The sequence below is a fragment of the Enoplosus armatus genome, chromosome 3 (genome assembly GCF_043641665.1).
Source record: "Enoplosus armatus isolate fEnoArm2 chromosome 3, fEnoArm2.hap1, whole genome shotgun sequence".
In the NCBI taxonomy this organism is placed as follows: domain Eukaryota; kingdom Metazoa; phylum Chordata; class Actinopteri; order Centrarchiformes; family Enoplosidae; genus Enoplosus; species Enoplosus armatus.
Window position 1 is genome coordinate 20,277,642 of NC_092182.1, and position 26,465 is coordinate 20,304,106.

The following is a 26,465-nucleotide window of genomic DNA, read 5'->3' on the forward strand; positions in this document are numbered from 1 at the left end:
CTGTCAAAACCACAAATGTCAACCTCAGGTTGGCGCTAATGGAAAAGTCAGGGGATCACCAGTCAGTAGGATTCATCCTCTGGACACAGTGACTGTCTGTACAAGATTTAATGGCAACCCATCCAATAGTCCTGAGATATGGAGCTAGCATGGCTAATAAAGGGGAAGAAAGAAAGAGGAAATGAGGGAGTGGTGATGTGATGATGCATTGAGCACATCACTTGTGTGTTATTCATTGAAGTTATATCAATCCATCTACTGTATGCCATGAAACCACAAATATACTGCAAAGAATAGCATGACATCAAAACAGACAAATTTGCCTGGCAACCCTGCAAACAGATTATAACAAACAAAAAGACTATTTTTTGTCCTTCCCGGACCCAAAACCTCTGAAAACAAAGGCAATGAAAAGGTGTGAGATAGCTCCATTAAAAAAAAAGCCTCTTTTGAATCCACACTGAAGAGAGATTAAATCCCCTGCTGGTTCCGACATCAAAACAGTGGAAAACGCAGTGCATATTTTCAGGTCTCTTGAAGATGTGTGCGCAGGTTTTCATGCGTATCAAAATTGTCCCAATGCAGTTCTCGCTGGCAAGTTAGAACTGAGCCTCAGGCGTAATTTCTCCTGCCAAAGCGAATGATATCAGTAATAGCTACAGGGTGCAACTTCATGCCACAAAGAGCTCCATAACCCCGTAGCAACTTGGCAAGCAACTTGTAAGGCAGTCATGCAGGTTGGGCTCCAAACAGCTCTGTCAACACTGCGCTGCACTTCACAACAAAGGAAGACTGATTAAAGTTTAGGGGGCGTCTGCACACCTGTTCATCCTCTGATATCAAAAAGACTCTCTTGTTTCTATTCACAAGGCCGCACACTGAACATCATTCAGAGTCTGTGAGAGTCATTAGGAGCAGTCAAGCACAGAGGAAACTGAATGGATTGTTCGTACATGTAGCTGAGTGATCTTCCCTGTGTTTGAAGTCAGTTGATGGAGAACATGTGGGTCAGTTTCCACCTCCTGGAGTACGTCTTACCTTCAAACAGAATATCTAAGTGTGCAAAGAGAGAGAGAGATAGAGAGAGAGACAGAGAGAGAGAGACAGAGAAGAAGGAGCAGGGAGAACAAGCAGGAGGCAAAGGCAAAGAGGAGAAATTGGAATGAAGAGTGGGAAGTGAAAAAAATAAAACGACGACGAAACAGTTAAAAATTCATCAAAAATAGACAATGGTAGTTATTCTTGTTCATATCTGTTCGCTCAACTCATTCAACTGCATCGGCATCTTTTACCTGGGTTGTAACAGCAGACAGAAATGCCACACAAGAGAAATATTCCATTAAAAGTCCAAGTCCTGCATTCAAAACTACTATATATATATATATACTATAATGCACATAAAGTATCAAATGTAAAAGTGCTCATTATGCAGAATGGCCCCTGCCTGTGGTATATTTTTATATTATTGGTTCATTATCACTGATACATTTACATGTAAGAGGTACTTTAATGTTGCGGTTGGTTGGAGCTATTTCTAACTCCTTTACATACGGTTGAGTCGTTGAATCTATAACAATGCATCGTATTTTATAAGATGATCAAATGTTTTGAATGCAAAATCCTTATCTAAAAAGTAATAAGCAACAACAGCTGTCACAGCGACATAAAAGAACGTTTCCCTCTGAATTGTAGTGGTGCAGAAGTATCGTTATTAACTCATCTTATGCTCTGCGTCGTGATGCTTACAGATCCAATATTGCACTTAGTCCAGCGGCAGTTTTATTATTATTGAAACCATTAGCTAGTCTGCTTGTGTCTGTTCCCTCTAGATATTTCTGAAGGCAGATGTCAGACAAAACATCGGTCAAGTTGACAACGCCTGACGGGGATGTCTGTGAGGTGGAAACGTTGCTCTATTAAATTAAAATGATGGTGAGCTCTCAGTACACTGTGTTTGTGTGTGAGTGTATTATCTCACTTGTGCCTTCAGCTTGGTGTCTGATTCAACTCAGAGAAGTTTTTGGGATGTGTGCGCTCTACAGTCTGTGGATGTTGCATTCAATCATCATTTATCTTGATTTGTATTGCATTCATTTTCATGTAACACTATGGTGTCAATATCAACTACTGTTCTGTCAACATCCACTAAATATGAAGCTCAACATCAAGAGAGTGTTTACAGAGTTTTTTCCAGTGAGTGTCAGATGATTGACAGTGAAAACACGAGAAATAACAAAACAGAAACTTTGACAAAACCAAACTGAGGCGTCATTTCATTGTAATGGATCATCTAGCGACAAAGGGCTCTAATATCTTCATGTATGCTACCTGAATGCAGACAAACCAGAGATCATCTAAAGGAGGGGGGCAACCTGGACCATTAGACAGAAAAACAAAACACCCCTATTATCCAGCTTCTCTCCGGGCTTGCCATGCTCCTGTCAGTGTAATGAGATGAAAACAAACAGTAACTGTAGCCCTCCGTGTGTGCGTAGACATACTATATCCTTGTGTGTATCCGCAGTGCTCTCTTGTCTAGTATCAATGGCAGTCACTTAGAGAGTGTGAGTCAGTGTGTTTACTGTTTTCACAGATGGAGCTCTGACACTGTCTGGATAACTGAGATAAATGACTCGCACTCCGGCTCAGCAGATGGGAAAAACAACAGCTAGTCACACACACACACACACACACACACACACACACACACACACACAGATATACTGTATGTTAGAAATGAAGCACTTTATCAACTGATATATTTTTGCTTCTAATCACAGCAGAGCAGAAAACCGCAGGAAAGAGTAGCTACTCATTAGTGGGGAAAAACGTCAGCTGCCGATTGGCTCAATATAGCCACTGATTTAAGCCAATATAGGGAGAGCTCATCTGTAATCAATTAACAGCCGCAACTACTTTCAGGCGAGTTTTGACATAAAGCAAACGAGAGAGAAAAAGCGAACACTGTGCCAATGTGGTCTTCCCATATGTAATGAATTTTAAACTACAGTACGGTGCCAGAAGTGAGATTTTCTGAAAGATTTGTCGCTGGCCGTCATCCATCACGCTGTCTGTAAACGGCTACCAAAGGTTAATGTTGTTCAGTCGGGGCCACCACAGCAGGTGGGTTACAATCTGCTGCTGCTGGTCTGCAGCTCAATGTGGCCTGCTGCTCCTCGGCCACTGACTGTCCTTGATACTACTGACAAATACTGCCCCCATGTGGACTGAAACACTTCGGCTGCTCTGTGTGAGGCAGAGGCCGGCTGTCAAGCCCAGAGGGAACCAGAACCAGACCCTCAGCCTACATGTTCCTCACTTACTGTCCTCTAAACAGATACAGTATAAAGGTGACACTGATGTAAGGTATCACTAAAGCCTTTTTTGGTTTTAGTTAAGTAACATTCTAACATATTTATAAAAATACAACATATCAGACTTTTTCAGGGGTCTAACAATAGAGTCCTGAAGTTGTTTCTGTCAGTGTCCCTGGTGTTTATGCAGTCCACCAGCCTATATCAAGATGAAGAAGAGTAGCCTGTGTCTGACATTAAGATGTATTAGAAAGTAAGAACAAAAGAACCAAACTGAACTGAACCAAACAGAATCATATAAGAAATTGACAAAATCTTTTCATAAAACAGACACGGTAAAAAAGCTGTTATGCACACTCAGACAGTTCTGCTTTGTTAAACTAGAGTGCCACATACCAGGAGACGTCTGATCCCAGGCTGAGCAACATTGCTGAAATCACATGTAAAATGGTACAACTGAAGTTAAGTTAATGAAGAGGAGAGATACGCAAAAACTCTTCAACAGGTGCTGGAGCAAACAGGAAATATCAAGGTCATAAATAGAAGAATCCGTAAACTGTTTCTTTGCCTTCACAATAATTTTTTTTATTCATCAATAGTGAATAAAAGGTTTTCGGATTTTAATTTTTTTTAAAGTTAAATACCACGAGTTGTGTTCTACTGCATTACATCTGAACAACTAATTTTGTCAGTGTTTAACAACTTTGCCTGGAATCATTAACTTCATAATATCATATCATTCAATTGTCACAGCACTGTAGAATACCACTGAAAGTAAATAAATGATAATATTGTTTTATAGTCCAATTTAATCTGACGTGAGTTACACATTTGACAAAAATATCTGAAAATAGCGAAGGAAAAAATATTTGTTATACTTCATTTCATTCATGAAATTCTCTTTTTACTTAAATGTCCTGGCGACTTGATGAACTGCTGATCCTCACATCACATGCTCACTGAGCACTGACACTTCAACTCCTTTCGAAGCTTACACTTTGACTGACACTTCAAACCCTTTCTGGTTTCAGGCCCTCACCTTTAAACAAGAATTGGCTCCAACTGCTTTCAGTGCTTACACTTCAGCCGACGTTTCAACCGATATTACCGAAGCTTATGCTCTTGAACTGGCACCAATTTCTTTCAGGACTTCCACTTCAACTTCAACACTTCGGCTGATTTCATTTCAACTCCTTTGAGAAACTTATATTTTATTCAGCATTTCCACTTCATTTGACACTTCAACTTCATTCAGTGCTTACATTTAAACTTAACTTATTTCTGTACATCTATTTTAACTGCTAATTCTTCTGCTTCTTTCGTTTTTTTACTATTTTGACTGCCACTTCAACTGAAACTACTTCTCAAATGCAAATTTTCAGCAGCGAGTACCTACATCTCCAGAAAATGTTATATGAAGTTAACTAGTTAACTACGTTCTAGTTCGGGAGCAGGGCCACGCCTCAACCACACCTCTAATCTGTCCCGCCTACTTATACCCGGCAAACCATCCAGCACCGCTTGCCTCAGATTTCTCGACCCACCCTCCCTTTCCCGTTCCCTCTCATCCCTACCTCATCTCTTCCCACATCCCTTCATCCTCTCTTCCATCCTCCCCTTTCAATCCGATGCACACTTCTCTCACATCTCATTCTAGGTACCGTCTGGGGGTCTGTAATCAGTTCGGGTGGAAAACACACCGAGACGGAATCCCCACACTGAGTCTCCCTCGGTCCTGGTCTTCTCTACGACCTCCCAGACCAGCCTAATAGACGACATCTTTCTTCCACCTCCACCCGTCCCCTTCACATTCATTCATCAGTCTATGACATTCAATACTAGAATGTTCATTAAACCCGTAAATGACATTGCTGTGGTGTGGTCCTTGCTAGTGAAACTTAATTTAATTAATGAAATTCTCTTTACTCTGCCTAAACGTCCCAGATCTTCTGGCAACTTGAACTGATGATCCTCACATCACATGCTCACTTCTCTAAACGCCCAGCTTGTGGTGCAGTACGCTCATCACCTTATTAAGAAGTTACTGAGTCACGTACAGCAGAGCAGCGTGACATTTCCAGGTCGAACGACAGCACACACACCAGCACACACTCTTATCAAAACACATTTGAAATATAATTTATTGCACATTTAAAGATCAACATAAAGTGGCACGATACCCATTTCAATCCTGTTACATCGGAAACAAAAAACAAAACAAAAGAAGTCCTTACAAAATGTTCACACCTTCAGTTTATGATCATCATTTTTGACTTGAGAACAAAATGGCCATGAAGTTGCAGGAATGCCAGACTGAAACTGCATAGATTTATAAAAAAATAAAACATAAAAAAAAGAGACTGAGACACTAATTTAATATGGCACAGAAAATTCAGTCAGACCTTGGCGTTACTCATACTTGTCATGAGCCCATCAACTTCCACATTGTCCCAGTGACTTACAGGCGGTTCAGCGTGTCAGAACAATCGGGGTATTTTTCCGTTCTAAAAGAGGAAAGCACTGAGAATATGTTCTCGGAAATATATGTCGAGCCCAATTTTTTATTGTCTTTTGCAGATATGAGAGGTCTCAAACAGTACGCTTTTATATTAAGTCCAATATTAGAAAACATTCCTTAAGCCCCATTTGCAGTAGCATCTTATTAAAAACGTTTTGGGAGCCGGCGTGCTTCACTGTAAAAACTTAAAAGAAAAACTACACAAAAACAAATTACATGATAGTCACAGTCATTTGTTTAAGATACTATTTACATCTTTGACCTCATTTTTCACATCACAACCCAAACCCCTTTTTCATTGTGGTTTTAGAATCATCCACATTATTGATTAAATTAGCCATCCTGATTCGTCATCACTGGATAATAATTTCATGGTGTTTGTGGGCATCTCTCTTATGGCTGCATGGCTCATATTTTTGACAACTGGTTTCATAGTATTTGTTGGCAACAATCTATAACTTTATATCTACTGTTGCTGCATCGACTACATCATAAACTAAACCACTGTGAAATGTGTGACACCCAACATAAATACCTGCCATTTGAAAAGTGGCTTACATGATGCAAAAACCAACTCTAAAGAGCTACAGTATGTACAGTATGACAGTGAGGACTGGCAGCAGTGGGTAAGATATATATATAAAAAAAAGGTAATTATAGTTTGATGGCACAAATGTTCAAAAGTCTGTTTATGATCCCCCTCGCCTCATCTGAACCTTGAGTAAAGTAAACATACACGCGTTGATGTACAGTACAGCATAAATACAAACCCAGCCAATGGTCAAGAGAAGAACGGCACAAAAGCATGCTAACTGGTTTTAAAATCAACTCTTATAGTAAGTCATAAACACTGTTTTATTAGGGTCACCTGATCAAAGGTTTACGGTTTCATTAGGGCCGCCTGGTTGCATATTTTTATGGGCACAACAGCTGTGAAGTGAACAAAAAAAACTTTTGAATAACTCAGCAAACAGGAACAGGTTTATCCGTCCTGTTTACCCACTAACATGACGTTTACTGGGGAAATGGTGCAGAGTTATATTGTTAATTGTAACTGAAAACCCCAAGTAAGCCCCTTGATAATAAAACATTATATACATGGACAGCAGTAACAAAATGCGATTTGTTTGTCACACAACAACGTAGGCTTTCACACTCAGGATTTTCACATCTTGAGCTGAGAGTTGGATATTAAACAGTAATATGATTTGTTTGGTAGCCATATCAGCCTCTTAGTAGGTCACATAAATGTTTGATGAAAGTTACTCCATTTATGCCTCTGAGGAAATGAGCTGATGACTATTAAAACTGCTCTTTAGTGCCACCATAACTGTGCTGATTATTTTCAATGCAACTTTCCAGTTGAAATCAAGAACAAAAACAAGCATTCCAACACTACCTGCATCAAAATCATGTTTAAAAATCGTCCAGGTTGGATCCAGCAGGCCGCAATGACCGTTCAGCGTATGTCAACAAATACAGCTAGAAAAGAGAAGGAGGGTTAAACAAGAGTGAAAGGCCTCACATTTTTATTCAATTTATCTAATTTTCAGTGTTACAGAACCTGTCTGTTGAGTACATTTACCCTGGCACTACCAAGATAGTGGTTCTAACAACCTTGCCTATTGATAATCACAGAAAAATCAGGAACCTTTGTCTTCAAAGACACTGAACAAAACCTTAAACCACATATTGTCCAACTAAACATAAATAAAGATGCAAAGTAGAGTTCCAGAGCCGAGTTATTTGGAGACGCTTTGAAGAAGCAGCACTTGAGAAAACTGGAGAGAGATACTGAAAGTCAGACAGAAATAGAGGAAGAGAGGAAAGAGGCAGAAGGGACATGAAGGACTTTAAGAGAGACAGACTTTCCTTTGGCACCTGAGCCACAGTGGCAGTGCTCTTCTGTGGGCGGAAAAGGTACCAGACGAGGGTAAAGAGACAAGACAGAAGAGGGAAAGAGGGAGGTTTCGCTAAACAGCTCATGTCCGATTGAAATATCCTCCCTTGGCCTTCTCTCTTCGACTGGAGGCTTATTCTTCTCCCTCTCGCGCCGTCTGTAGATCCTGATTCGGTTCCTCCCACAGCAGTCGCACCTCTCAAAAACATTTACCCACAAGCGAAGTCCCTCGATCGAATCAGAGCCAGAGTCTGTCCAGCAGGAGTTCTCCTTCACAGCCTTGAACCTCAATTCTGCAGGAAAACTGTCAGTAAACAGTGAGTGCTTGCAGAGGGGAGGTTCTCCAGGTTCTTCTGTTGCAGTTCCTCTATGGCACATGATGGGACATCTGCAGGTTTCTGTCTCTTGCTTTTGCTTCCACAGAAGAATCTCAAGTTCCTCCCAGATGAGTTTCACAGGCTCAGATCCCCCACAGGTGCTCCTCTGAGGTCGGTTAGTGCAGATCGTTCTGTGTTGAGGTCCCCCCCCCCCACCCAGGTTCGGTTCAGTGTGTGTGGTTCTATAGGTTCTCCCCAGGCTGATACTGGGGTTCCGTGGAGGTGAAGTAGTCCTCTAGGAAGCCCTGTAGGTACTCAAACGTAGGCCTCTCTTCTGGATCCTTCCTCCAGCAGGAAAGCATGAGCTCGTGCAAGGAGCTGGGGCACTCTGCCGGGCAGGGCATCCTGTAGCCACGCTCCACCTGGTCGAGCACCTCGCGGTTAACCATACCTGCCGAGAGAAACAGGAAGTTAGATTTAGGGAATCGACAGACCTTCCTCAAAATACCATCAGTCGATTTTAATACAGCAAATCTGAAGGATGAAATTAATTAATTTGCATAACACCAATAACTTGTTTTTCTGAAAAAGATTTTCAGTTTACTAACATGTAAGGCAGTGAATAGCACCAAATCTTCACATTTGAGAAGCTGGATCTAAATCATTTTTGTCAAGTTGCCGATTTATCCGATTTCAATTCTTATCATTTTGTCATCCAACATGATTCTTGTTAAAGAAAGCCTTGTTTGAATGGGGAACTGTTCAGGTCCCGAGTTGTTGTTGGTTAGTGGAGTCCTCACCTGGATAGGGGACTCTGCCTTTAGTTGCCAGCTCTGTGAGCAGCACACCAAAGGACCAGACATCGGACTTGATGGTGAAACGACCATACAGAGCTGCTTCCGGTGCTGTCCATTTGATTGGGAACTTAGCTCCTAAGGAACCAAGGGAATTTGAAAACATTTTTACATTTTACAACATGTCTTTGCAATTCTTTAGTTATCCCTTTTCATCAGTAAACATATCTATACTTCTCTCCGTAGATCCTTTGACATTAATACAAATGAAAGAATAATCTGTTGTGGAGGGAGGAAGTGTGGACTTACCCTGCCTCGCAGTGTACTCGTTGTCTTCAATGAGTCTTGCCAGACCGAAGTCAGCAACTTTACACACCAGGTTGTCTCCCACCAAGATGTTGGCAGCACGCAGGTCTCTGTGGACGTAGTTCATCCTCTCCACGTAGGCCATGCCTGCTGCAATCTGGAGGAGGTGAGGACAAGGATTTCATTCATTCTAAATACAAATACTGTATAAAATATAGTGTCTTAGTGTAGCTGAACTGCAAGTAATTTTACCTGAGCGGACATGTCTACTAGCTGAGGCAGACGAAGCAACTTTCCAGCTTCCCCTTTCAGGAAGTCCAGTAAGCTACCTGTGAGAGCAAGATAAAAAATATTTATGGTTGTCGATAATGAATCAAATAAAAGGTGAACCACCAAATAAATAATCAATTGTCCATTATATGTGTAAAGCACAAGCAATCATCTAGGCGTGTTTGTAGGTAAATTAGCTTATGAATCTGAGTAAGCGTTTGATGCCAGCTTTCAGTACTTGACAGTTTACAACACTTTGTGCTACAAAAGCATTTTAGTAACAAAAAAAGTTTGATACCCAGAAGTTGTTACAGTCTGTATCCTGTATTACCTTGGCTCATATATTCAGTCACAATGTAGATAGGTTCCTCAGACACAACAGCATACAGCTGGACCAACTTCTCATGCCTCAACTTCTTCATGACCTGGGCTTCCTGAAGAAAGGCCTCTGGAGACATGGTGCCAGGCTTTAGGGTCTTAATGGCTACCCGTGTTGTACCGTTCCACGTACCTGATAGAAAACACAGCAAAATAACTTCTTAAATAAAGTGATAGATCTTTGACATCTTGGGAAATACACTTATCCGGTTTCTTGCCGAGACATAGATGTGAAGATCAATGCCACTCTCATATGTGTCCATTTACACAATCAGCAGCCTGTTAGCTTAGCTTAGCATACAGACAGTAAACAGGGGGGAAACAGCTAGCCTGGCTCTGTTCACCTGTAACAAAATCCAGCTAACAGCACCTCTAAGGCCCACTAATTGACACATTATATCTTGTTCGTTTAATCTGTACAAAAATCAATTAGCTATTGATCCTCATATTTTGTATGTTCAATGTATAGCCTGTCTATCTGCCATGGCGTGAGAGGAGTTCAGTTAATTCCAGTACAAACGGGCGGTGTGTATGTCTTACCCATCCAGACCTCTCCAAAGCAGCCCTGTCCCAGTTTAAGGTCGAGGCGAAGGGACTCTCTGGGAATCTCCCAGGCATCCCTGGCCAGTCCCTGGGTCTGAGGTTTGGCCACAGGACACACGTCTGATAGAGCGTGGCACAGCCCATCAGAGTGCTCTGAAAGAGGGAAGAGAAGGGAGAGTGAAATGGCTGGTTAAGGGCAACAGTTTAATAAAATGTCAACTATCACAGCTACTGGCGTTTCCTCCCCATAAGAGAGCAGAAGGGTCTGAGTACTCACTGCGGTAGTGGAAGACTAGCTGCTGTAGGCTGGTGAACTGGGTGCGGGAGGTAATGTAGAAACCTCCACTATCCAGCTTCCTGATCTTGTAATGTTTAATATTCAGGCCTTTGGTGTTATCATAATCCAGCACTGACAGGCAATATGCCCCTGTGAACAAGACAAAACAACAGACAGAGACAGGTTAGAACAATAAAACCAGGCGTATCCGAGCCTGTGTGACAGCTGCTCTGTGGAGTTTCCTAGCAGCTGTGATGGGCAAGTCCCTGTTGGCCCCTTGAGAAGCCCTGGAAATTCAACTAAGCCTTCCTGCCCTTGTCCATGGCCCACTACTAAGTACAGCTTGATTAATTATTGACTTGTGTTGTAGAGACAATTTTCTGAAAACTATATTTTGTACATACAAAACTAGATGTATTAGAGAGAAAATAACAAACCATTTAAACAATAGATTACTAGATCAAACAGAATAAAAATAAAAGAAGTGATACGTTTTAAGACACGATTAAAAAGGCTGAACAGACTCAGCAAACCTAAGCTCTACAGGGAGAGTGTTCCACTGTAAAAGGAAAATGAAAAATCAATCCTCATGGATCTTGCTGACTGATGTTCACTTTTCTTCCTTGGTCAGAATGAAACTCTAGTGCAGCAAAGACACTTCCCAAAGATTTGATCCACACAGTAACTGAACTGACAGTCATATTGAGGTATTGATTGATACCTGATCATCACAGTACTTAATGCCAGCAGCTTAACCACTGACCTATGTTACTTTCCAAGCTAAAGACCAACACTCTTTCGGACGGTACTGGCTGTACTAAACTATAGATAGATACTACAGCCTATACTTATTTCCTATGGTTATCTATGCATTGACACAACAACTACAAAATTTAACCCATTTTACATCAAATTTTCCACTCATATGCAAGATCAGGTGCATCAACACTTCTAGCAGAAGCTGAGATGGTGGTTTTCACCTCGCATGTTTAAAGATTCAAAGTGAGTTACAACTTGTGTGCTTCTAGCTTGACCCATACAAAATGATCAGATGTATCATGAACAGTCTGACATGATTTACACTTCATACAACATATGATCAGCTTCTGCTCCTCTGTGTGTCACTATGAACCTCACATTTGACATCTAGTACAGAACACACCCAGAGGCCAACACACCTCCTGCCAGAGCTCCTCCTACTCTCCCTGATCTTCCCCCTTTGCTACAAGTCTCCTCCTTTACTGTTCCTTCTGCTCTCCATGCCTCTAAGAGTGTGTGAGTGTGCATGTGTGTGTGTGCGTATGTTGGGAGAACAGAGACTTATAGCCAGGGGGAAATCCAGCACCCTCCTAGGTTGACCTAGTTCTGGCAGAGTGATTCACCCCTATCCATTCACAAGCCCCAATCCACTCCACTGTGCTCTTTTCCTTTTCCTCCCACTTCCACCAAAACAACCCTCTAAAGAGCCCAGCTACGTCACAGGGACTACATCCGACTGCAGAGTTTCAGAAAAAGATGCTAAACTCTGCCATGAACCCAGAGAACAAAGATGTAGTGCCATAGGCCTGAGTGAAAGTTAACAAATGACTTAATTACGAGGCTCTACCTCTTTCAAATTGAGTCCCTAAAGATCTACTTATTTCAAAGTAAGATTGCACTTGCTGCGCGGCGGAAGCTCCAGGGACACAGAGAAAGTGTCATAACGTCCTTTTTTTCCCACACATTTTAAATACCCAGCAAAATAAAAAGCTCAGGTTTTATGAAACATGTTTTCTAGTCTGAATTTTCTCTGATAAAAGGCATGCAACACCATGGTGCACAACTCAAAGGCGGTGTCTGATGTTAGATTACAATATTTGGTCGTTCTTATCTTTCAAAATGCGTAATGCTGTGATTCTCATAATATCTGACCACACACCTCAAATACACAATTTCATAGCGTTTTATTTTTTTGAAGTAATTGCTTTTATCATGAGAATTACTGCAACTAACAATAACTTTCCTTATTGATCAATCTCCCTATTATTTTCATGATTAATCGTTTTGTATATAAAATGCCATAAAATAGTGAAAAATTCCCATCGAATGTTCCTAAAGCTCAAATTGACAAATTCAAACTGCTTATTTCGTCCGACTAACAGACAAAATTTTATTCAAAAAGTTACATTTGTGAATCTGGAACTAGTGAATTTTGAAAAATGACCAAAAAAATAATTAAATGAAATTATTGCCAATTCATTTTCTGTTGATCAACTAATTAATTAGTCAATTTATTGTTTCAGCTGTACATGCAGGAGTCAAAGCTTATACAGTGAGAAAAGCAGAAGTTAATTGGACCATCTCAATAATGACTGTAGCCTCTGGAGTGATACAGACTGCTCTCTCACCTTTAGTGGTCTCGCTCTCCCTCACCAAGAAGGTTCCTCGTCTGTTCTGTAAGTTCAGAAGGAGCCTCTCTGAGTCACGCCGAGTGATCTTCCCAAAATACCACCTGCCAAAGTGGGCCACGGAGAATGAGATCAGTAAGAAGCTACTAGTGAACGTCTGGAGCAGGCAGGCAGAAATACTTTTTGACAGGAAATATAGAAGACTGCACTCGGTGGCATATCGGAAAATGTGGTCTCTGTACTTTTCATCTTAGCTTGTAGAAGCAGATATAGCATAGAGAATAAAAGATACATTCAGGCTTGGCACTAGGAAAGGCCTTGAGTCTCTGTAGGAAATAAAACTGCAAGAGTGAAACAAGGAGAGGATAATGTACTCTTCTGCTTGGATGGAGTCGGACGGAGCCACATAGTTGCTGGGGATATAACCACTCTCTCCTGTCGTCAGGGAGCGGGCGAGCCACCAGTCCCCTTCTCTGTGACAGAGAGAGAGACAGAAAGACAGAGAGCGAGGGAGTCAACCATGAACGGAAAACTGGCCGAGGCAACCACAACATCTCTTGGTTTAATGTTTTTTTAGTTTATTCCCAATTAAGAGACATTATATTTGATGGAGGAAGAACACCATTCGTATTCTTTCATTGTCAACAAATGCCATGAAAAGACCAAATCAAATAATGCCACTCCTCTTCCCCGTCTGTGGCTCTCAGCCCCAAACCCTTTGATTCCTACTTAAGACGTAAATTAAAAAAAAAAAAACGAGTCGCAAATATAGTTTCATTTTGATCAAAGGATAATTGATTTCATAAGACAGCTGGGGTCTGTAGTCTTTAGCAAACAGGAGAACATTATGCATTCATAAGGGACTATTTTCAGCTGCCAATGAATACATTTTGTATGCTAGAGCGTCTTTATGGCCCAAGGAAGGTGCATGTAGGATTGACTCAAACTAAACTACAGCCCATGTTACATATCAACCAGTGCAACAGTTTGGCTCATTTATGTGTTTTTAATCATTTTTGGACAACGACAGCTCAGAGGAATAAGATCTGACCACACAGGCATTTGTTAGTTGGATAACTGTAAGTTGGGTTTGGGTCTTTCATGGGATTTGTTGCCAATTAGAAAAATATAGAACATTATCAACCTCATCCATTAAATATTACAGTATCTTCACCACAGTATGCTTCAGATTGTGTCTTAGTAAGAAAGTTTGCTTCTGATACAAGTTGAAACTTCCACATTGCTTAACTGACAATCCATAATGATCTTTACAAAGCAAAGATGAAACCTAAAAAAAAATACACATCTCACACCTAAGTGCACAGAGTGAGACAGAAAAACACATTGTTAAGAGAGGAAATAGACAGACACAGGCAACCTTTTGTTCCACTTGTAGTCCCTCAGTTTACTTTCTAGACTTTTGACTGTTGCTCTTAATCCGGAGAACTACATAATGTTACCTGCCAAGCAAGTTAGAGCACCACAATGCTCCATATCTCTAATATTTACTAATTAATTACACTACAAGCTTGATCAGACAAATCTGTGAAGCAGCAAAGGGACCGTGAACGAAAGGTTGCGTGAGATTTTTATTGCATTAAGTATTACTGACCTGAAGCTGTACTTTTTCCTAGGAGAAACCATGAAGCATGAGAAAGAAAGAGAGAGGGAGAGATAACAGACACAGCAGACACATCAAAACACAGCGAGGAGACACAGCAAGGCAAGCAGCACAGCACAGACAGATAGCAGAGGAGCCGAATATGCTGTGGGACTACACAGTGGGGTTGCACGAGCTGCAGTGTTTTTAAAAGTGCAACTTTTTCATTTCAGTGCAGTTTGTACAATTTTTAATGATTCTACAATAGAGGATTGCGGAAATATCTCATTTACTATCTATAAATGATCATATCCGCAGATCATGTGGGATTTCTGGACTCTATTTAGTCCCACAGATACAATCTCACTACTTTTAATTAAAGTATTCACATTAAAAATGTTTATAAAAACTCCCAATGTAGTTGCTGTAATGTAGATACTGGAACTGTTTCATAATGCAATATTAATTAAGTATGAATTAATTATATTTGTCAGCCCTACCATGTAGTGCCAGACTATAGATAAAGAACAGCAGACCAGACTTATGGCAGAAAGTTATGGAAAGAGTTCAAGGACAGAATTATACTCCAGATGCTTTTACTTGGAAACAGCAGCTTTTAAATATACAAAACATGTTTCACTTTCTAATACTGAAATCTATGTTCGAGCTAAAAATCACACCACAACACAGGAAAACATATTCTTTAGGTGTTATCAGGAATGTGAGAGTAGACCCTGCCACGACAGGCCCTCTATAAAGCATCTTAAAGATGATGATGATGATGCTGGCAGTTGCCCAGGAGGAGCAGGATGCATTAGTAAAGTGCCGTTCTGCTCTGTTTTAGTCAACAGATGGAGAGGATCAGACTCTGCTGTCTGCATCGCTCCACAGTTACCAGCTCTGACTGTGTTCATTCACATACACATTTGCGGGCAATCACGCTCACATGTGCGTCTATAAATCTGTTCATTTAGATTTTTGTGAAGTTGTGGCATCAGAGAGGGAGAGAGACAGGCAGATGACTGTTGATTCTTACGTGTTGTTGACAATCTGCAGCCTGTCGCCTTTCCTAAAGGTCAGATCAGACGCTGTCCGTGACTCATAGTCATACAGTGCCACAAATGTAGTGACACCTCCTGCAAGAAACAACACACACACACACACACACACACACACACACACACACACACACACACACACACACACACACACACACACACACACACACACACACACACACACACACACACACACACACACACACACACACACACACACACACACACATTTAGGGAACAATGTAATTAAAGACATTGGTACTTCCCTTTTTATGACCTATTCACATTCACTTCCATAATATAACTTCAATAACATGGGTCTAGCTTGTCCTTGATGATAATTTGCTCCATCCACTGTAAAGCTATAAATCTTAGTTATTTTGCCTCTGCTCCATATCTGTATAAAACAATTTACCAGGGCGTAATGAGAAATATTGACATTCAGGCTGCTCGTGACTGATCGTCCATGAAGGACATCGTACCAATGGCTTTCTATTTTCAGTGCAGCTTTCTAACCCTTCCTTTTAATGAACTTGTGATCTAAACCTGGGAACTCTCCAGCCAATCATCGGCTCATTAGATGCGCGGGAGGAGGCGGCCAGCAGAGCCGTTCCTGATGCACCAGCATCCCTGCCTCCGCTCTCTGGATGGAGCAACATTAAACTAACCATCTGGCCGGTCTAGACACATTACAGCTTAATGTCAAGTAAAATCTGGACAGTGTTCAAAGTCAAAGAGAAGGTTTTAAGTCTGTTTGACAGCTGATGGTGGAAAAAGGAAACCCTGTTTCTGTGTACATATGACTCACTGTGAAATCAGTTTTCAGATATGTGTTTTTTCTCAGGACTTTTGTGGTCTCAAACTGAAAGTCTGGGCTGTTCTCATCACATCTTATTAAATCTGTTTCCATCGCGCAGTTCTTCTCAGCTTCACAACTTTATTCACACTAAAAATTTGCACCTCATTATTGACTATTTTGTGCCTTCTCTGGTTATTGTGTATGCATGATTACTTTAGCTATACTGTGCCACTCACATTAAAGCAATAGTTTGATATTTTGGGAAAAACGTTTATTTGCTTTCTTGCAGCGAGATAGATGTCAAGTTCGATAACACTCCGGAAACGGGGAAACAACAAAATCTGCCTCACAAATTTATACAGGGGCTTATGTGCAGCACTATTTCTCAGCCGGGAGCAATGACTTTCTGGAGTCTTGTCACTCAGAAGTTACAAGGCAACCAGCAGAGACTGGCACACAATTCCACTGAAAACTTCTAACGTCTTATTTACACTTAAATTTCGTACAAATGACATATAACGTGTTAATCAGTGAGCTTAAGAGGTGCTGGTAGATTTTGTTACCTTAGGACAGAGCCAGCCAGGCTAGCGGTTTCCCCCGTTTCTAGTCTTTTAGCTAAGCTAAGCTAACCAGCTGCTGGCTGTACTATATGATACTGAAGGTACAGACACGACAGAGGTATCGATCTTCTCATCTAAGTCTCAGCAAGAAAGCAAATAAATGTATTTTCCCTCACGTTCCCTTCTATTCTTATTCATTTAAAGAACACCGTCGATAAAATGATTAACAGTTTGGATCACTACCTCAAACATAAAATTCAAGAATACAATCTTATTTAGCAGCATTAATTATTTAACTGAACTATTTCCTATAATAAGTAATATTCTGCAGTATTTCTACACCTATCCAATCTCACACATTGTTGCCTACCTGACAGAGGTCCTCTCTGAGGCGAGGTGATGGTGCCCGTGTGGTCCACCCCCCCAAACAGAGCCAGCTCAGGAGTGTTTGTTGGGGCGTGCTGGTGCTGCCCTTGATGCCCTTGATGCCCCCGCCTGCCTGTCCCTACTGCAGGGCTCCTGTTAGGGGTTTGTGTCTGCTGGGGTCCCAGGTGGTGGAAGTGCCCGCTGTCCGAGCCTGTGCCGATGGTGCCGTCCAGGCTCATGGAGCGCTGGCCTGGCTCCTTGGGCTTGCTCTTGCCCGCCCCCATGTGCAGACCTGGGAAGAGAGCCAATGATGAGTAAGAATGCAGTACTTTAAGTCCCAAAAGGGATTCCTGTGTTGTCATCTCCATTTCTTGTTATATGCCAAATAGGACTGAAACGATGAATCAATTAGTCGATCGACAGAAAAATAACGAAAATTATCTTAGTAATTGATTCATTGATTAAACAATCGAACTGATCGGTTTCAGCTTCTCCAATGTGAGGATGTGCTGCTTTTCTCTGCTTTACATAATTGTTAACTGAGTCTCTGTGGGTTTTGGACTGTTGGTCAGACAAAACAAGACATTTAAGCTATTTTCTAGCATTTTACAGATGTAATAATGAATCAGATTAATCAATAATGGAAATAATTAGTTGAAGCCCTAATGCCAAATTCATGTTTTAAGTGAGCATTTTTGTTTTGTTTTATCAGAATCACTTCTTCATCATTTTATTGAATGATGCATCTTATACTTTTAATTTCTTGCAATAAAATGTGACACTAGATTTTGGGAAAAACTCAGCAATCATATAAAACTCTGGTGTACTTTGATCCCGGCAGCAGTAACGTGGCTTACAGGAGAGCATGTAGATGTCAGACTCCCACACTTCTGTTTCATAAGGACAACTGAGGTCACACCACGCAAAAAACAAATCTTGATACCATTTCTTTGAAAAATTTGAAATAAGAAGCTTGATTATGTGTAAGATATTCACATACACGCTTAGTGAATACCGTCTTTTCAGTGTGGCTGGGTTCAAATTAAGTAACAATTCTACATCACAACTGCTTTAATCCATCTTCACAGGAGATGAAAGCTATTGTAGAAAAAACCCCAAAAACTCCAATTCATTCAGGAACAGGAAATGACCCCGTTTCAGTTTCCATTCATTCACCTTTCTCAAACACAAATTCCTCTTCGCAGCGTGTGCTGTGAGCGTCACATTCATCTTTGCTCTCCTAATACACCACAGAGTATTCTTGGAGCTGTTCCAGGTTCAGTTAGAACCGTTTAGCATGCAAATATGAGAACAGGACACCTTGACACAGTCAACACATATACATTCAAGGTCATTTCCATCTGTTGATTCAATCTGCTCTGAATCAATAAGTGTCTACAAGGAAAACAAAGCTTTAAACAAAGAAGCAGCGGGCTGTAATGAAACCGAGTGCTAAAACTGGTGAGTTGACAAGGACAGAAACAGTTTCACCTCCGACAGGTAATTATACCGCTGCTTCTCCTTTCCATCCTGAGGCCCAGTACATCTATTATGGCCTGACAAATGCAACAAGATCACGCTGTCATCATGAGGGCAGACAAAGACAAACATGCTCAGACAGTCAAGTGCACCCACAGAAAGTTGGAGTGCCGTGTTCACACACCAAGTCCAATCCACCCCTCGAGTCACTGCAGAGTGACTCACTGTGAGACCGGCTATTTCAGGCCAGCTGAAACAGAGACAGTCACACACACATGAAACAGCCTTGTTCCTTTGTGAATAGAGGCACTCTCAGTTCCAGACAGAGTGTATGCGCCGTGTGTGTAGGTGTGTGTATATTTGTGTGCGTAAGCAGCTGTTCCTCGGTCTCTGGGAAACTAGGCTCTATCGCACACCAAGACCCAACTACATCTCACATCCTTTTTCCGACACATGCCTGTGTTTCCAGCACACTTGTGTGAGTCTGATAGACGGGACAGAGAGGGTTATTAACAGACAAGGAGGAAGGAACTGGCAGTCGCTGTGAAAAGAACGTGTAGGTGGTTGTTGTATACTGCACGGACAGCTGAGGCTTAGTGGGCGTTTTAAGTGTAATGTGCGAGCATAACATAATTACAAAGGTATGGGAATTCGCAAAGATGTGGAAGGATCTCACTGTGGAGATGTGTGGGCCTGCAAGCTTCTGAGTGTGCACGAGCGTGAGCGATTTGAAGCACACACGTACAGTCATGCAAGCTTTGATTCAACTCCTGCCAGGATGTCATCTGGCGCACTGGGGGGTTAACGTATCCCATGGTTCAACACTGAGTCACACAGAGATGGGCCCATAGGCCTGCAGGAAAAGTGGGCAGGACTGTGTGAATTGTGTGAAGAATAAATCTCTCGATTTGGCCGGCTAGTCTGGATATCAGTAATGGACTTTGTGGCCGGCTGCGACTGCCTTGAACATCTACCAGCACAATGAGGATCTGAAACACTGATGTTTAAAAAGGACAAAACATAAGCAGGATGGGACAGGACCGTCATTGATCGTGTTGATGTGATGATATACGGAGGTGTAAAAATTCTGTGATACTAGTGTTGATAGAGCAGTTGTATTGGATTGCATTAGACTGTTCAGGTGTACCTAGTAAAGTGTCCACTCACTAAGTGTATGTATATGTATACATGAATTTGCTGACATGTGCTGTCGCTCAATCATGTGTTTAAAAATGTCCTCTACCTGGACTGATTCTAGACAGGGGGCACAAAGAATTATGGCCCAGTTTTGATCATGTAGGGATCATGGAGTTATAATTTTAGTTCCTGTTACATGTTTACATACTCATACCTTTCACTAATTAAACTTGCATGCCTTAAAACTTCCATCTAATTAGTATATACCACCGGGTATTTGCACACAGCTAACATCTTCCTCATGGACAGTTCAGCAGAACAAGTACCTGGCAGAACGGGACACTTTAACCCTGATCCTGTTGGTTGAAGGAAAGTCACGTCGATTTGGAAAACTGACTAATCATCAAGTTAAAGCACACACTGATGAGGGGAGGTAATGATCCTTGACCAGTACTGCAAGCAGCCCCAATACAGTGATGGCAGAAACCATGTTCTATGAGAGTCACTTTCCCCTGGTTCTCTCCAGGATGCTGCAAACACCGGAGTACCCTTGAAAGCCTCAGAGCCTGCGTATGTAAACAACAGAGCTAGTGATGAAGCTGAGCCTCACGCCTTTTCCTAATATGGTCTCAGACAACATTATAATATAAAATGCAGGAGTGAATGTGCTGCAGTGAAGGAGACAAAAGTATACCCGACAAATGATGATGAAGCAGGGGAGAAATAAAAACATGGAAAAATGATGAGGAGAGATTTCCGTCTCTTGTGAACTTTTCCATTCAACAGGAGCACGGAGGAATGTGGGAGAACCAGACTGCACCACACTGCTACGATTGCCAGCAACTGCAACAAGAACAGGCACCTGAGCAGTGGGAGGGCGGGATGGGAGGAAGGAAGCGAACGAACAGGGAGATGGAGGGAGGGGGAGGTAACAAAGCAGCTCTATTTTCCCAGTTTCCCGCGACACAAATCAAAATCTCATTCCAAAAGAAACTCTTGTTACGTTGCACCTAGCTTTCTTTATGTTTTTCGGACTGTATTAGTGCATGTATACATGTTAAAAGCGCTTTCTGTTTGTAATGGCTTATATTAGATTCTCTCTTAATTTAAAGCAGTATGAGCTGCCTTTCTGGTAAGAAATGTACTGTAAAAATAAAGTTATGTAACGTGTGTTATGTGTTTTAATAATGTCAGAAAAGCGACAATAACTGCACAGACATGCTGACTGTGCATATAAAGTTGTGCCTGGTTGTGTTGAGGGAAAGGAGATTTTAAGGATTAGATATGAATCATGGCAAATAGAGGCTTCGTTCAAAAGGCAGTTCTTCAAGTGGTATTTACATGAGAACCACCATGGAGTTCAAGAGCACTTCAATTTCCGCAGAACATTTATCACTAAGCTGCGTCTTTCTCACAGTCTCAGTGTTGACGGAATAACAAACTGTTTCTGTACACGAACTGAATACCGGGTGTGAGAGGGGAATCTTGTAGGGAAAGGAGGAGAAAGTAAAGGAAGAGAGGAATGTGAGTTAATAAAGCAGGCAAGTCCCAACATCTGACAGGTACTGAAACTGCATCACATCAGGGTTGACACAGCCAGTATTTTCATTATGTGTCATTTGAGCATTTGCTGAAATCTGCCTTGGAAAACGGTAGAAACCCACACTGTCATTTCAGATCTGATTCCTCCATTAAAGGATAGGTTCACATTTTCTCAAGTCTGTCTTGAAGAACACTTATATGCCTATATGTACATGGTTGCTGTAATTGTTCCTGTCAATAGTGGCCGTTAAGCCTGATTCCAATGGAAGTGATGGAGGTCAAAATCCACAGTCCACAGTGGATTGCCATGAAGTTTTGTACAGCCATTCATGGTTCCCAGGTGATGAATCCCACTTGCTTTGACAATCCCCTGACTTTTCCACTAGTGCCACCATGAGGATGACATTTGTGGCTTTGACCGACAATTATTGGATGGATCGTCATAAAATTTGACGAAATGTCCCCTCAGGATGAATTGTAATCATTTTGGTGATCCCTCAACTTTTCATGTAGTGCCAGAGTCAAAACTTTATTTTGACCAAATACCTTCAGAACTAACGACATTCCCATCAGCCTCAGCTGTGCTTTATTGTAACTAGCAAATGTTAGCTAAAGCTAACACGCTAAACTAAGATGGTGAACATGGTAAACATTATACCCTCTATGCATCAGCATGTTAGCATTGTTTCTGCGAGACTTTCAGCATGCTGATGTTAGCACTCAGCACAAAGCATCGTACCTAAGTACAGCCTCAGAGCCGCTAACAAGGCCATAGACCCGTAGTCCCTCTTTTTCTCACTGTCCCTCCACTGCAGCTCAACAAACAATCACTGTTCAGGGAAACAATGAGGAAATTTGGTACTAAAATGATTAACTTTGAAAGACACCCACTTGATTACAGTAACTCAAGACTGCTAAAGCCTCATATTAGCTTCAGATGAACATAAGAATGTATTTTTGCACAAAACGAGGACTGTGGATTTTGTCTCTTACATTGGAATCTCGTCACAGCCAGTATGGACAGGAGTGCTGCATTAAGAAAGACTTGGGGAAAAAAAAAAAACCTTGGTGATCTGCAGTCAGTATTGTGCTCCAGGGCTTAGCCCCTTTACTTCAGGCTTTCCAATTATCTGCTGAATTATCTGCACATTGTAGTAGACTTGTGGAGAAAATGATGTCGCTGGTCTCTAATTTCATCATATAATACATACTGAATGACCAATTAGCCTTGATGAAGTTCAATACTACACATGTAGCAATTTGCTGCAGAAGATTATGTTTCAAAGTGCTGCGTTTGTTTTAATGCTAAAAAGTAACTATGATTTTGCACAGGTTCCAACTGCAGAATGTAACTCTCTCACATTTTCCCCGTATAATCAGCATTTGTCATCCTCCATCTGAAGCCGAGCACACAAGCTGTACATTTTCTGGTCCGACACATAAGCACATTTGGCCATGACAAACCTCACTGAGTCACAACAGACGGTAACAGTTGCCACTGTGCTGCAGAGAGTGAACGAACTTGAGCCAATGCTTCAGTCGAATGGGAAAATTACAGTTTGCCCTGGGGAGGAGAGGCGGGGGGGGGGGGGGGGGGGGGGGGCAAATGATGGTTCCTCAAGATCAAAACAAGAGGAAATGTGCACATTAGTGTTACTGTCTTATCCTGCTATATGCTGGATGATGACATGAAACAGTGCAGTCCACATACATGCATAATACACAGATCATCTATATATAGCCCAGGTTAGAGAGAGAGAGAAAGCGGGCAGTTGATTTAAAGAGGGCCAAAGAAAAGACAATGCAGTCACATAACTATCAAGTCGTGTCCCATTTTAGTACTGTGAAAGCCTCGATCAGATATTCTCTGTTATCTTTTCCCCCAAATCTTATGCTGACCTCACTCACTTTGCAAAGCCTGAGCCGGTGTTTAGCTGTCCCATCTCATCTCCCCTCTTCCTCAGTAAACACACAGAGGAAAGGCGACAAGAAGAAGAAGAAGAAGAAGAAAAAGAAGAAGAAGAAGAAGAAGAAGAAGGAGGAGAGGGGGATTGTGGCACTCAGCTTGATAAAACCCACTTCTGTTTTCTGTCTAACTGGTGGCTCTGGCTGCAAATGATCCAGGCTATGAGGAACAGCCGCTACAGCATGATTGATTCTATAAAGGAGGGCAAAGGGTGGGGAGGGAGGACATGACGGCTGTTTCATTTCAGAGGTGCCACACTCATAGCAAATTATTAACTCTACAAATTCATGGGACTTTTACTATTCACAGCCTGTAATCTTGAGTTCACGTACAGACAGCCTCTCTTTCCAATTTACATGACATTAAAATAAACTAATATTTGTTCTCCCTCCACACATGTATATATTGAACCTTGGAAAGGAACCCTTTTCATGTGTTCTGACAAAAACAGGAACACAAAAGACAGTTTGGCAATTAAAACTGCAACAATTTGGCAATTAGTCAATCAACTGAGAAATAATCAGCACCAATTTTGATAAATGATTAATCTCTAAGCAAAAAATGTAGCTCCTCAAATGGGAACATTTTCTGGTTTTCTTTGTCTTTTATGACAGTAACTTGAGGGAACTTGACTGACAAAACAAGACATATGAAGATGGCTTTGGGAATATTTTTCAATATCGAACAATTAATCGAGAAAACACTTGGTCTATTATGTTAGTGAAAATAATATTTAGTTGCAGTCCTAAAACAAACGTCAATCTTTTACTGCCCTCTGAAAGGGAACATTATGTATGTTGACCCACTGCATGTACCATCTTTCAGCGTGTAAAACATTATTTGAGAGAAAGTCATTCAACAATCCAGTAGATATTTTGATGTTATTTCAAGCCTCATGTTTATTAGAGGAGGCCAGCATGTGCATCTTCTAAGTCCAGTGTTAAAAATCCAATGTTGAGCTTTCCCATGATTCATGCGTCTCATTTTTAGCAAACCTGAATCCGCTTCCTTATGGAAATGAGCTGGAACTTGTCCAAAGCTCAAAACCAACTGTAAATAGATTAGCCACATAATTAAAATTCTATTTCCACGGGATTAAACACCAGTTGTCAGCAAAGCTGCTTTCAAAGAAACGAGGGGTGGGGTAGTAGCTGCCTACAGGAGTAGCAGCTGTCAAGATGATAACGTCTTTGCTACGGGAGGGAATGAAAACAAAAAAAAAAAAGATCAAAAAACATCAACAGTCCGTGTTTGCCAAACTGCTCCACATTAGGCACGTAAACCGGGATTTGTGAATGGGGACAGGGATAAAAGGCGACAATGCTGCTGTGGCTGTCGTAGGCTTCGGCTCACATACAGCATATGCGGCCTGATGAATCAAAACAGGTGCTGTTACAGCTCCATTTTGAATTTCGATGGTTTGTTGGCTCTATTTTCTGTGCGCAGTCGATTAACTGCGTCTTCAAGGAGCAATTTTTGTTCGTGAGAAAGTCAGAAATATGACATTTGCACCTACTGTTCGCATTTTGCGTGGGGTGTACTAAATCGTCAACAACGTAGCCCTGGCACAGACTGAGTGGCACTGACCAAATGTGCGAGCAACGCTGAGTGAATGGCCTGTGCAACAATGAAATACAAGTCCGTGTGAGAGGGAGGTATCATACACTGTGTGTAAAACATCACTATGGAGGAATACGCAGCAACAAACCAAAAGCCCTGAATGTAATTCCGAAATAAATCAAATTTTCTCGCAATAAAATGTCACAAGCTCCAATTAACTCACCTTTGACGCGTCTTGAGATTCAGCCCAAAAATCAGAGACGCGCAGCGAGGAACCGTGTTAATTCCGTATGGCTGTCCTCATTAGAGAAATAATGGAAGCGGATGGCCAGTTGCTGTGGAAACCTCGGGCCAGCCACAAATCCCATTTAGCGAATTTCGGCAGAATCGCAGAAAGGGGAGGTCATGCCGGGGACTGCCTTCAGGAGCAGAGGGCACAGCTGCCAGGCGGCTGCGGTGGGCCGGACAAACACCAAACCTACGGAGAAGTAGCCTGCTCAGCTGGGAAGAGTCGACGGCGCGGCACATTCATGCGAGGAAGCAGGAGTGGTGTGGTGTGGAGAAGACATGCCTCGTGGGGGGGAAGGCACGGGATAGTGCATCACTGACGAAACACGAGAGCGCAAATATGATGAGTCTGGATTTTACGCTTTTTACGCAGCAACGGCGGAGTCAAGAAGATTCACGTCGTGTTGCGTAACTTAACTCGACGTCGTAGCAGTTGGATTGACCGAGGCGTTGGCAGGCACGACTACACCCACGTTTTAGCTTTTTTAAAATCCTCTGGAGTCACGATTGAGGAGCTTTTTTGTTGTTGTAATAAAAGTAGTTACAACAACACGACACAAAAGCTCAGTGCATAAATCTCTCATATCATCGACAACAAAATTAGCGTAATTGCTGGCTAGGAGAATCGGTTGCTAAGCGACACACACTTCCCTCGTATGAACGGTAACTTTTGGGCAGCGCATTAATATCAAATAACTTAATATTAGAAATTAACCGTTATGCGGCATCACTAATTACTGTAATGAGGGACTTTTCAACGGTTTCCAACGTGAGTCAGCCAATCACAGCTGAGGATCGGAACTGCTTGCTGGAAACAACTTGAACTAGGTTAAGATGAGATACTTTTGTTAACGGAATGCTACTTCAAATATAGCCAAGCTGGTAACACTTGGGCTATCAAAATGATTCAGGAAATACTAAATATTACTTAAAATAAAATGCTGAGATGTAAATTTAGAGCAATGTGATTTTATATAACTAAACTCATCAGTTGCCCCATATTCCTTTGTTCACACTTGATTATGACCCATCCAGGAAATATACTTCATACTGGAGCCTGACCAATACTGGCGTTTTAAGGTCTATATTGCTTTTTGATACCTTGC

The 26,465-nt window shown here is 41.6% G+C and overlaps 1 protein-coding gene across 1 annotated transcript; it reads right to left on the reverse strand.

Annotated features, from left to right (window-relative positions):
- Positions 1 to 8,291: 8,291 nt before the first annotated feature.
- On the reverse strand, positions 8,292 to 25,409 carry LOC139282827 (proto-oncogene tyrosine-protein kinase Src-like). Its single transcript, XM_070902717.1, has 13 exons — positions 25,295 to 25,409; positions 17,392 to 17,679; positions 15,641 to 15,740; positions 14,617 to 14,634; positions 13,379 to 13,477; positions 13,005 to 13,108; positions 10,618 to 10,767; positions 10,338 to 10,493; positions 9,751 to 9,930; positions 9,402 to 9,478; positions 9,153 to 9,306; positions 8,850 to 8,981; positions 8,292 to 8,500 (listed from the first exon to the last, which is right to left on the reverse strand). Exons 2-13 carry the CDS (start codon positions 17,669 to 17,671, stop codon positions 8,292 to 8,294), a joined length of 1,659 nt encoding a protein of 552 aa, XP_070758818.1. The 5' UTR covers positions 17,672 to 17,679; positions 25,295 to 25,409.
- Between the last annotated feature and the right edge of the window lie 1,056 nt (positions 25,410 to 26,465).